Raw genomic sequence first — 12,548 nt, forward strand, 5'->3', positions numbered from 1 at the left:
CAGAACAGTCCAGTCCCTCACGTTACGGCTGAAGTTGGCCAGATCCCAGCATGTTCCAGGAGGAACAGTAATACAGTTTGCACCGTGGAGTGGCTCATTGGAGGAACTCTACGTTTTTACAGCACTCCTGAGCAGCTAACGCTCTTTCGCCTTCGTTACACTATATAATCAATATTTCTCTGTTCTGGACTATAGTGTCATGTGTGAAAAGAGAAAGTGGTGAACAGAATTCCCCTACTATGTTTGTAGAGTGCGCTTTTAACTTGTCATGTACATTATGAAGTCAGCTGCTGGGGCGCCTGAAGGAAAAAAGAGCTGGCAAAAGAATTAGAGCCGGGACAGGAATGAGCCCTGCTTCCCACAGGCATAAAACATTAGTTATCCTAAGGGGGTCCTTTGAGCTAGTGGGATAGATGCTGGTATTGCCCTGTAAATGGGAATGAGAGAGAGGTTGGATCAGACTCTTCGTCGTTTTGAATCCATAATGTTTTTTAATAACAGATATTGTATTGCTTGTTTGTCAAATGCTTACCGCGCACACAGAGCGGGGTTAGAGGGGGAGGCTGCTCTTGCCCCACAGCGCGTACAGTCGGTACCCTTCAAGACCTGCACCCTGAACCGTAAGATCAAGGAGAAAAAGTTAGCACAGTAATTACAAGAGATACAGCAAAAATAACTGAATAAATTCTTACCGTGAATCCCACCAATTTGAGCAGTCACCTAGACGGTCCAAAATTAGGAGTTGTTCATTCGCAACTGCTGGCAAATTTGGGGAGTTCATCTGCAGAAACCAACCAGGAAGCTCTTGGAGATGATTCTTTCCACAGTTATATCTTGGGTGCCCCCCACCTCCTGAAGGGCTAATCTCACTAATTAACATAGGCTATTCAGAGCTTTTAAAAAACTGCTGCAAGAAATGAGGGCCAGATCCTAGTTACCTGAGCTCTGGGTGTTCGTCTGCTACACTTGCCTTCAGAGATAGATGGTGCTTTGTTGCTTCGGTCACGATGGAGAAGTTAAAACTATAGAAGGAAAAAGCTAGTAAAAAGCAGATGGGAAAATACTGGCACTGGCTCTAAGTAACCCTTAATCAGCCCTTCCCCCACCCCCACTCTTGATGAAAATAGTTATTAAAAATAGACCATTACTCTTTAGAAATGGTAATCAATGTAACTTTGCATTTTTGCCAGGCGGAGTTAATTTCATCTCTTTCCAAGGTGATACTATTTTCTTTTGAAACCAGGATGATTTAAGGCTGATATTTGAAAAACGGGTGGTGATTGATTAGTCATCAGTCTAATAATGGATTACATCTGCATTTTTCCCTCCATCTTTATCATATTTTACATAATTCATTTGGCTTAATTGGACATTAAGCTCTTTTCCCTGCTGCAGCTATGGCAGATTCACCCGCCTCTGCCTGGATTCTCTTGAGCTTCCTCCACCCTTGCTCACTGCTGCTCAGAAATCCCGCTTCCCCCCACGTGGGGCGATGGGACTGTCTGCCATCTATGCCCTGTTATTTTTTCTGACTGTAGTTTAGTTTTTGCATTACAACAAGGCCTGAGGTAATAACACTCATCAGGTTTCTGATGCGCTTCATGCTATAAATGTGGGAGATAATGATTCCTCTTAAAAATATTCACTTTAAGGCATATAAAAGGGTGGTGGAGTTAAGTGACTTCTGATGTGTCCCACAGGATGTGCCTTAGAAATGCAAATTATTCTAGTCCGTCTCAGTTTGAGACAGCTGAAACTGCCCCTTACATGGCCATTTCAGCTACTGGGACTTCATGGCAAGGAGTTTCCCAGGCACATCTGCTCTGTGCACACTTTACATTCACAGGACAGACTACTTTCAGTTGGTTCAAAGGCTGATAATAAGCTCATCGGGGCAGCATCAACCACAGCAGGGCCAAAGCTGCCCAGGAAAATTGCTGCCTGCTCCAGTGGCTAATCCAGACTCGTTGCTGTGCTGCTGCAGGTAGCATTTTTCCATGATGAAGCTCATGAAGGCTAATGGATCTGGATGATGGGGAGACAGGGACTGCGGGATGTGGCTCATCCTTAGCCTTCATGTGTAATTAAACTGCTTTGGGCATGTCTGTGTGTATGCAGCTTCAGTGTCAACTATAGTCTCTCTTCTGTAAATCCTTTGTCGTGATGAGGTGAACCCACTTCCCAATAGTAAAGGAAAAAATCATAATCAAATTTCATCTCAGTTAGCAAAGAGGATGCTAGAGCTTGATTCTGTTTCCACTGAGGTTGATGAAAACGTCAGTATAGTCACACAAAGGGCTGCGAGTTTGATTTGACTATGAACTTGTTGCATCTGCCTTTGCTAGCTGTGGATTCAGTTTAATTGCCTAAGCATCTTGCAAGTTAAAAACTTTCCCAGACCTCCAAAATGAGTGTTACTCATTCACTGCCTATTTTGCCTTTTTAAAAATATTTGCAGAATGCCACAAAGCAACTGCTGACCTGCCTTCAGAATTAAACTTTGAAGAGATTACTCCTGGGAGGAGTTTCTTGCAATCTGAATTAGATAAAGCCATTGGATTGCAATTCAGATATCACTGGTCTATCAGTGATAAATCTAGAGGTGCATTAATAAGGAAGAGACACAATTATTCAGATTTTTATCATTATTGCTAGTGAGATACAGTAATTTTCAGGAAATATTTACTGAAAGTTTACCTGGTGATTAGCACCATTGTTAACTATCATTAATATTTACAGGAGAAATGCACATTTCAAAACAGAGAGAAGGAAAAGCTTTAAACAAACTTCCTGAAAATTATATAAATATGCTAATTCCTGGTATTGAGATCAGTAAAAACAGTCTTTGTGTTACAATTATTTGTATGACAGTGGTTTGTAAGTGCTATTCAAGACTGGGATTATGTTGTATATGAGGCTGCACATTACCATTTAGTGGGAGATGTCTTGTATACAAAGACCTGCCGTTAAGAAAGCAAGGAAGTTAAAGAGCTGGGATCTGGGACTGTTAAGGGAAATACAGGACTTGCAAAGTCACGGGGAGACTGGAAGAGAACCAGTCTTTGAATCCAGGTGAACTGAATCCTTGCATAAATTCCTACCAAGACACTCTCTCTTTTTTAATTACTTTAGCACACACACTTAAAGAAAAAAAAAAGCTTTTTTATACAGAATGGGAAGAACGTCTTGCCAGTTTTATGAATCATGCTACATGCTCTTTGACTAGATGAAGTAATAGAAGTGAGCTTCCTCTGCTGTGGCATAAAATGTAGTGTAAATAAGATTCAGTACAACTGAAATGTGCACCACTTTTCCCCATTTCTTACTTGGATCTCATTGTCTCGTCCTTTCACGTGCAGGAAGATCACTTAAGCCCTGATCGTCCAGCTTATTGTTCAGGAAAATATATCATGAAGCAGGCTTTTTAGTGTGGCAAGAAACAAAAAGAAGATAACTAACAGGAAGACTAAGACTTCCGTCAATAACAAAAATAACTGCAAAGGGAAATAGAAAAAAGAAAAGCTCATATGAGGATTCAGTGTGATTGCACTTTAAAGCTTTTGAAAGTGGCTGATGGCCAGAGGCAAATGAGTTAGTTTAACATATGACTTATGCCCTTCTTCTTCTTTAAATGGCACTGAGCTTCAAATTAGCCTTAAGCTCCGCTATGTTGCTGGGTTGTTTGTCCTCACCCAAAAGTTGTTATCCCACATCTCCAGCTCACTTGATTTACAGAAGGTAGGTAATAGAGATGACATCAAGTGAAGAAGTCAAATGTAAGAGCTGGCTCATTTACAAAATCCTTTTGGTTATGCTTGTGGTGTAGCAGCTGCATAGGTATCAATATTAATTAACATTTAATAAGAAGCTAACAGACAGAATATGCCGAGGCTGATAAAACACCTGTAGGCATGTGCTGATGTCTTTCCAGCAGAAGCCTGTGCTTTCTTCGTTCCATTTGCAGGTGCGGTCCACTGCCTTTTCATGGCAGTCTAGTAAAATACGCTATTTTTGTGTTTCACTTTATGCACGGTTTATGTTTATACCAGGCATCTGGGAGGAAACTGATAAAAAGTCTGCTGACTTTGGACAGTAAGAGCTAGTTGATCTTGCCACTAGGAAAGACCGCAAACCCCTTGGAGCAGGACCGTCTTTTCCTGCTTGTTCGCCCTGCTCCAGAGCCATGCTTCCCCAGCACTACTCTTGTAGCTTCTGTAGCAAAAATTAATTCATAGAAGGGAGAACCTGTAGTAAATGTAGATCAGAGCATTTTCCTCCCAATAATGCAACTATTAACTCTCCCTTAATCAGGGCCAATGGGAAAGCCAAAGTCAGCTCTGCAGTCGCTGTGAGGCAGGGACGGTGCCTGACCAATATTTGCATAATATCTATTTCAGTGAAGCGTTCTTAGTGTTATTATGATACATTAGTTGGTTCATACTAGTACTTAAGAGAGAAGTGTCATATTGAAAATTCATTGACACGAATGCTGGTGACATCAGGAGGAGTTGCAGAGCACTGACTGCAGTGCCTGCAGTAACTACACCAATTTGCGTTATGTATATTCTTACCCAGATGGGCTGTCAATTGATCTAGTTCAAAATTACTGTGTTACCTAAGCTGTAATTAAGGAGCATTTACTGAATTGAAGTGAAGTATGTTTGACAGATACAAAACAAGTTTGAAGACAGGCGTAGTCTAAAACAAACAAAATTTAAATGGTGCTATCAACTAAAATGCCTCTGTGGACAGAAAGAAGCAGGAGTAAAATACACAGATATGTCAAAGTCACGTTAGACATTATAATACAAAGAGTATATTGGATACCTGTGATTTCTTAAGTGGATTGTTGATAATGATGGACATCATGGAAGAAAAAAGAGAAAAGAGAGGATGGTGAGGTGTGAAAATCTGTTCTAGAAGCTTGGAATTAAATTGAGCAACATTGGGATCTATCTATATGCGCATAGTCAGTTCCTCTTCCCTTTGCTCAAGTGGTAGAGTATGACCTAACTAAAGAAGAAATCCCACTTTGTGCGCATCCCACCCTCCCACTTCTTCATTGCAGCTCTATGCCAGTTTTGCTGAAACCTCTGCTCAGCTGAGATACGAACGTTTAACCTCTCTGAAGGTCGGGCTGAAAGGATTACTTGTATTACTTGTAATAGTAGGGGACTGGATTTGATGACTCTTCCAGTCTCTTATCCATGATGATCACTTTTTTATTTTTTCCATTCTGAATTTGCTTTATTGAGATCCAGTTCAAACCATGCCACAGTTCAGAGCGTAGCTGTCGTATTTGGGTTTTTTTGTTTGACCTTGTAGTTTGTACAGGCTAAACTTTGTGAAAGAAGCCAGATGAAAGGAAGGAGAATTAGGTAGGTATAGCTGAATAGAGAGTTAAACGAAGACATTCTTGCTCGTAGTCAGCACCAGGAGGTTGAGGCCTCATGTAGACACGGTCACTGAGCTTTTTGCAAATCTATCTCATATAATTAGTGCTGAGAGTTTATGCGTTGCGGGCAGGAGCTCAAAGCACTGGTTGCTTTGTTTCTAGTATGGCTCTGTATGCGTCCCTGTAACAAGCCAGACTGGAGTTTTGACATTTTAGTTCTCCTCCAAATGAACCTAAAGATTGCATTATACTTATACTGTGATAGTATTTTGCAGGCCATTACTTTCAACTTGAGAAGGCAATGGATACTTTCAGATCTTAATTTCCCTATTTGCTAGATGATCCCACACATCTTCCTGCATGTATTATTTACATGAAAGAAATAAAAATTAACCAAATATAAAAAAGTCATAGACACAGCATCTGACTAGTGTTTTAACTGATTCTCAGTTCTATATCATTGTTATTCTCCTTTAAAAAAATATCCTATACTCTAATCTCACACCCTTGTACAAATTGGAAAAAGCTTATGTTGGCTTTGATAACACCAAATGCATGCCAGCAAAGCTGGTTTGGGGATTTGGCTTTCCCTGTATTTTGAATCTTTGAATCAAGGCAAAGTATGAGCACAGTCCATATTCTTAAGGGACACTACAATCAGAATTTGAAATAGCCTCTTTACTCTTTTTCACTTACATTATCTCCTGAACTGTGTTTTCTTTAAAAGTCGCATAGTATCATTGGTCTTTAAGTTAGCATAGTCATCAAGAGACTGATAACCTAACATACAATAACTTCCATTTATTTAAATATGTACAGTTACTGTGTCTGGCATCAGTGAGTATCCAGCGCTGTGTGATGTGCTTTCTTCTTTGGGAACGTACAGAAGTGATGCCTTTTTTTCTCCACATTATCAGGGTGACACCATTGCCTCCTGTGACTCCTGCGGGGTGGTGAAGCTGTGGGACGTTCGGAAGTTGGTCCCTGTGGCATCCATAGACGCAGGCCCACATCCTGCCAACCAGGTCGTCTTTGAGCCCTCCGGTAGGATGCTTTAACCGCTTTTTCTACTTACACTGTATTGTATTTTGAGATCTTTCTAAAGTAATTCTGGAGCTAGATGGTGTGTGTGAAACCGCATAGATGTGTTAATTTGAAAGAAGCTATGACTGTTTGTACCAACCAATGATCAATACGTTTGTTTTCTATGGACTAGATGGGCAAACTGGACTAATGGTCCATTTATATAGAATGAAAAATGTGCAATTACAAAACATGCAATTGATTACAAAAAAGTTGCATGAAATACAGAAGTGATTACTGGGGGTGGAAGACTAAGGGAGATTACTTGTGTTCTACTGATGTTTATTCTCCGCTCCTATTTGCTCTTTTATATGTTTATTCCATGGTTTCATTTCATAACCAACCTTATTAAGTCCTCCTGTAATTATCTCAGAACTTCATTTTGTTGAAAAGATTGCCTTTTATGCACAAATAATTGAAGTAACTGGTTATTTTTCACCATCAACCTTGTATTATTATGTCAGCGATACTGTGAGTGAAAGTGCATTTCTATTTTAAGTGGGGCTGTTGTAAAACAGTATAACATTTTTTTGTTTTAAAACAACGTTAATCTTCTATTCCAAAGTGTGGAGAAGCATTCATATTGCAGCACAGAGTTAGATCCTAGCTCAGTAAATCATTCTTATACAAGGTAGTATTATACGATACAATACAATATAATGATATGTAATATATAGAATAAATATGTATAATTTTTGAGGCATATTTATATGTACGCATTATATATTATGCATACATATTATATTCATAAAATATAATGCTTGAGTAAAATATGAAAGAGAATGAAAGAATCATTTTAATAATAATAATAGTATGATATTTTGTCATAATGGCCCACACACTGTGGAATACATAATATCAATCTATTGAGTCACTTGGCAGAAAACTTTGCTATCAATTCTATAGCATTTGTATAGGGTTTTCACAGAGCACTCTACTGTATGATTAAATAAGGTATTTTCATTTCCAAGGGAAAAAAATACATTGACACTGTCCTTTTTTGACAGCTACCCAAAGACAAATTTAAACACTATTCTATATATGTATGTATTTTGGAACAAGAACGCGTTTTTTCACGCGAAGGATTTGAAGAATTTTTGCGTCTGGAATGTAATGGTGGGTAATTTGCAAAGGAATCACATCCCTGCAAAATGCAGTAGCAATATTTTTAGCCAGATGGGAACTTTCCAGTAGAAAGGTTATCAGCTTTAGGTAATCTAAATGGGCAAAATTTCCCATCATTTGGATAAAATCCAAAACTTTCTCTGCAGGAGTAACCACATAACAGAGATATCAAATTGGGATGAATGACTACAATGAGGCATAATATAACGGGATGCAATCACGTCTAGCTAAAGATATGAAAATGGCTAGCTAAAAGAGACTGTTACAACTCATATTGTTTGAACAGCGACGGTGCCTACATGACCTAATTAGGCATACCAGCCGAGTCATACCAGGCACTGCAGACTTACCAGCATACTAATATCTATTTGTTATGGAAAAATATTTAATTCGCTTCATGTACCACAGTGGCTGGAAGGAATGCATTTTCTACACCGCCTTTGGGTGAAATGGTGTTTTTTAGCATACCTGCCGTAGCTTGGATTACTGTTAGCAATGCAGGCTGGGACTCAGCTTGAGGTGAGTAGCTCTGGGACCTTGGCTGCTTGGGTGTTTAACTCGTGTTGCCTCGCTGTTGCTAATTCTTTACCCAGCGAGCTAAACCTGAGTAATGCTAAGATGGCCCATGATACCTCTGTGAGAAAGGCTGAGTGATGTGGTTGTCTGCCATGGCAGAGGGCTGGTGAGGATAAGCCAGGAGGTTCCTTCATTGTCTAAACTGTAATTATTAAAAACAAAAACCACTTATCTATATGTAGATTTGGTTAATCTAAAACTATTTAATCAGTCATGTGAATGGAGTTAGCCAAAAATAACCATCTTAAAATAAGACAAACAGCCCAAATCCCCACAACAAAATAAATGGTGATGAGATAATATATCCTCTGTGTAACTAACAGGCTGATGGACATGGGACAGGCTTGGACCTGTGTCTGAGGAAGCTTGGATAGATTTTCCTGCCCTTATCAAAGTGTGGCTTAATTACAGGCTGTGTCCGTTGGTCTCTTCTGGTGATGTTATAGCACCTAATGTAAAATACTTGAATGCACTAATAGTCATGCACACAAGAAACACTATACCACTAGAGGTGGACTTAATTACTAGATTAGAGAGCCATGCTTGAGCAGTTTTTTTACTGCTCAGTAATTATTTAAATTATAGCTAATAATGATAGAATTTTATGAAAAGACGGGCAGTATCAGTAAACGAGATTGAGGTCAGAGATAATAAGGCCCCAACTAATGGAAGATTTTTGTTTGGTTTTCCTCTGTATTGTTTTCTAAGTAATTATCATTGCAAATGTAATGCAGACAGAAACACTTTACATTTGGTTTGAAAGTGGTAATATCTTTTGTCAGATTGTCGTATGCTGGCTGGGAGTTGCCTAATGAAGAGGGAGTACCAAGAATGAGCTCGTGAAGTTATTGGGACTCATCAGATGGCCTTATTGCAGCTGGTCCTTGCTAACTCTAGTGATCGGCGTGCTACTCCTGGCAAAAATGCTTGTCCACGTAGCCATTTTCTTCTTTATCAGAGCCGCACTCAGATCTTCAAGGAGTTAATGAAAGATGTTGGGTATAGAGCTTTCTGGTTTCTCTCGCCTTGGCTTTTCTTTCAGGCAGCTTAACGGTGGACGTTGCTATATGGCGTACTTGTGAATGCAAAGAAATCAATGACAGGATTGTTAAGGCATTACATTTTGTGTGGATTTCCTGCTCTCCTTCAGTCTCTCTGCAGCTGGCTTGTGGTCGTGGAGGGAGAGGTGGTGATGGAGCCAGCCGGGACTCAGCCCACCGGGCGCCCGGGTCAATATTATGCCTAACGTCAGAAATACAAAGATACACGTCCTTTTAGTTGTGCGTGCTGTGAATGGTCTCAGAGAGGAGACCAATGTGCAAGACAGGGGCCACAATGTCTGGAAATGATTTTTTTTCCTATGTTCAGTTTTATCTCTTCATATGCAAGTTTAATCCCTGTACCTAAATTCTTGTGTAGCGTTCACAAATCTCCTACCACGCTTTTCTTTGTCTTCACCTTCAGTGTTTCCAATTGCTGTTTAGAAAAATGTGCTTAATGTGATTATTCACAACACAGCAATGCGTAATATATAAGACTCAGAGAAGCTGTAGAGGTTTCTAGTTTACATGCTAAGATATATTTATTATTATCGTAATTTATTAGAAACAAACAAACCAACTTCCCCCAGTACAACAACAGCAGTCCAAAATCAATGGCAGGTCAAAGGGAAGCAAACAATATTTGGAAAAATATAGTGCTGTTTTCTGAGATTTGCAGCTACAAGGAGGTGGTGGTGTTTAACCTGCTTCCATCCAAGCTGGGCACGGTGTTGCTCTTGATGGTAAGGACGTGCGGAGGTTTTGTGGTTCCTATCAGGCTACAAACAACCTGCTTTATAATGCCTCCGGACATCTCAAAGAGCAACGTGTACCTATTTTATATAGAGGAAGAATATGTTAAAAGATGTTACCTTGTGATATAGGTGATTTATTTTAGGAAATAGGAATTCTGGGGGTGGGAGAAAGGGAAGCAGAATAAACATTGTTAGAAATTTTCTATTGAATAAGTGGTACCACTTTCAGCCACAGTGGGGTCAGGGCAACGACTCGGCAGTGCTATCCAAAAGCAAGGTTAATTTGCTTAATTATACTATCACGTGACACGTTATACAGGACCATTGCTGTGAGCAGACCACTGCTGCAGCAGGTCGCAGGATTGATTGCTATTCAGGCTTGATTTCTTTGATTGATGGTGTTAAATTGTGGGCTCATGAATTTGTGTCTCTGTATTATCCACCCTTTCCCAAATACAGAATTATACTTGATGAGATTTCCTGGAGTGCCACTGCTGAAGCATCATCAATATTTGCACTAGACATTATTGGGCTATTCCTGGTAATGTTATAGCCACAGGGCAGTCCCCACAGGCCTCCTGGGGGATGGAGGCACGGAGATGAAATCTCAGATTGTCAGAATTTCTGCTGATATTGAGTCTTCAGTTAAAGTCCCAGAATTATGGTTTTCAGATTCCTTATCTGATAACAATTTATATGCTCAGAACAGAGCTGGCAGAAATAATCCATGTAAAATGAGGAAAAAAGTTCAGAAGCACAAATTGTATTTGTAAGTTCATATGGTGCCTAATTGAGTATATATTCTATTTCTTAAAAGAAACATAAATAATACTGACTTACTCTATGACAGTTTCATTTATTTAGAGGTTTGGTCCTGCGGTGAGCTGCTCACTCAGTTCCTCTCTGATTTCCTCAATTTCAGTTGGGATTTTAGCTGCAAAGACAAGCTGGTATTGAGGTATCCAGTGTCTAGCTTCCTCCTTTTTTCCCCTCTCTCCTTCCCGTTTCTGTTTAATTTGAATATCTCAGGCAGCAGTGAGTAGCTCAGGTTTAATCGTGGCCAGCCAGGGGGTTTTCTAGTCTGGAAGAAGTCTCCTTTGCTGGGAAGCGGCACAGTGGATTTGGGCAATAGGTGCCAGATGCGGGGAGGGAAGCGGGATGCATCTGCTCCTTGCAGATCTCAGGAGGGGACTGCGACCACCTGAGACGAATCCCTGTATCCAGAGAACAGGGGCAGGACGGCATCTTGGCCATTTATCTCACTCTTTTGCTGTTCCTGAACCTTACCTTTTTATATTTGTCACCCTCTTGCTTGCAGCCAAAGTCAGGCTTCTTGAGAGAAAAATTTTCTAGTGCAGAATTTACCATGGTAATCTTTTTAGCAGCATCTGATTTTTGTCTGTTTAGTGCAATCATATGCTGACATTAATGTGTGTTTTTTCCCTGTGACCCGCATTTCTGACTACAAAGCTTTTTTCATTACAACGCTTTATTGTCCTGCGTTCTTTAATCTCCCAGGCAGATTACATGATAACGTGAACTGATTCCTTAGGGTGCCTTCGCCTTCGTGGTTCAATGCCTGGGTCCCTACCTCGTTCCTGAGTATGTATATGCTGTCATGGGCAAAACGGTCTGGACTCGGGGAATTTTTATTCAATTTAGTATATTGCCAATTAATACAAACTTCTGATTGCTGATTTGGATATTGAGAAAAAATCAAACAGAAACAATTAAACAAGCACTTAGTATACACCTTTCCTCTCCTTTTCCCAGGCTTAAGTTAGCCAAACACATCTCAGTCCCCTTGTTTTCACTGCAGGTTACGCTCCGTCTGTCCCAGTTCCTTCAGCGAGGTGATGGGCGATGCAGGAGGCTGGGGTCGTGCGTGTAACGGCTTCTGTCCTCCGCTCCTCCAGGCTTCTTAGTGGTTTTTCTCCACTTGTCCATGCTTCTTACTGGTTTTCCTCAACCCTTCCATGCTCCTTACTGTCCCTGCTCCACCGTAGGTTGCCCAGTGGGCTGCAGCCTCGCAGGTGCCCATGCCTGTACTGAGCAGGCACCTATGCATGAACCTGGGGGGGGGGGGGGGGTAAGGGGTGTGTAAATGGGGCGCTCGCATGTGAATTAATGGGGTGCTCGTGTGTGAAATAATGGGGGTGCTCATGCATAAGCGAAGTGGGCGCTGAGGAGTAAATGAATTGGGTGCTCAGGCATGAACCGATGGGGCCTCATGCGTGAGTGTGGGAAACCCTACAGTTTAGGCCCAATATGCAAAGGAACCTTCATGTACAGATAGGCAGATACAGCCATAAGTATAGTTCTTTGGGCTCATACCAGCACTTGCTTTTCTACCCAGAATTCAGACAACTCCTGATTCTGGTTTTTAATCACTTTTGGCTTGTTTTGCCTTAATCACAGGCTTTCAAGGACATCCAGTGTTACAGCTCTGCCTGATAGCACAACAGGGTGATCACACCATGTTTTTAGAACACATCTGTCCATTTTCTTGGAAGCATTTGCTCTTTTCTCAGAAAAATTCAGACTCATTCTCCCCTATTTTTGCTGCTTTTCTCT

At 40.6% G+C, this 12,548-nt stretch overlaps 1 protein-coding gene across 3 annotated transcripts in view; it reads left to right on the forward strand.

Moving 5' to 3' along the window:
* Nucleotides 1-12,548, forward strand: part of SPAG16 (sperm associated antigen 16) — a 416,305-nt gene that overhangs the window by 307,368 nt on the left and 96,389 nt on the right. For all 3 annotated transcript variants that reach the window (XM_064515349.1, XM_026120033.2, XM_064515350.1), the window contains one exon: nucleotides 6,313-6,439. In XM_064515349.1, coding sequence (XP_064371419.1) covers nucleotides 6,313-6,439 — 127 coding nt within the window. The remainder of the gene's footprint in view (nucleotides 1-6,312; nucleotides 6,440-12,548) is intronic.

This window comes from Dromaius novaehollandiae, chromosome 7 (assembly GCF_036370855.1).
Source record: "Dromaius novaehollandiae isolate bDroNov1 chromosome 7, bDroNov1.hap1, whole genome shotgun sequence".
In the NCBI taxonomy this organism is placed as follows: Eukaryota; Metazoa; Chordata; class Aves; order Casuariiformes; family Dromaiidae; genus Dromaius; species Dromaius novaehollandiae.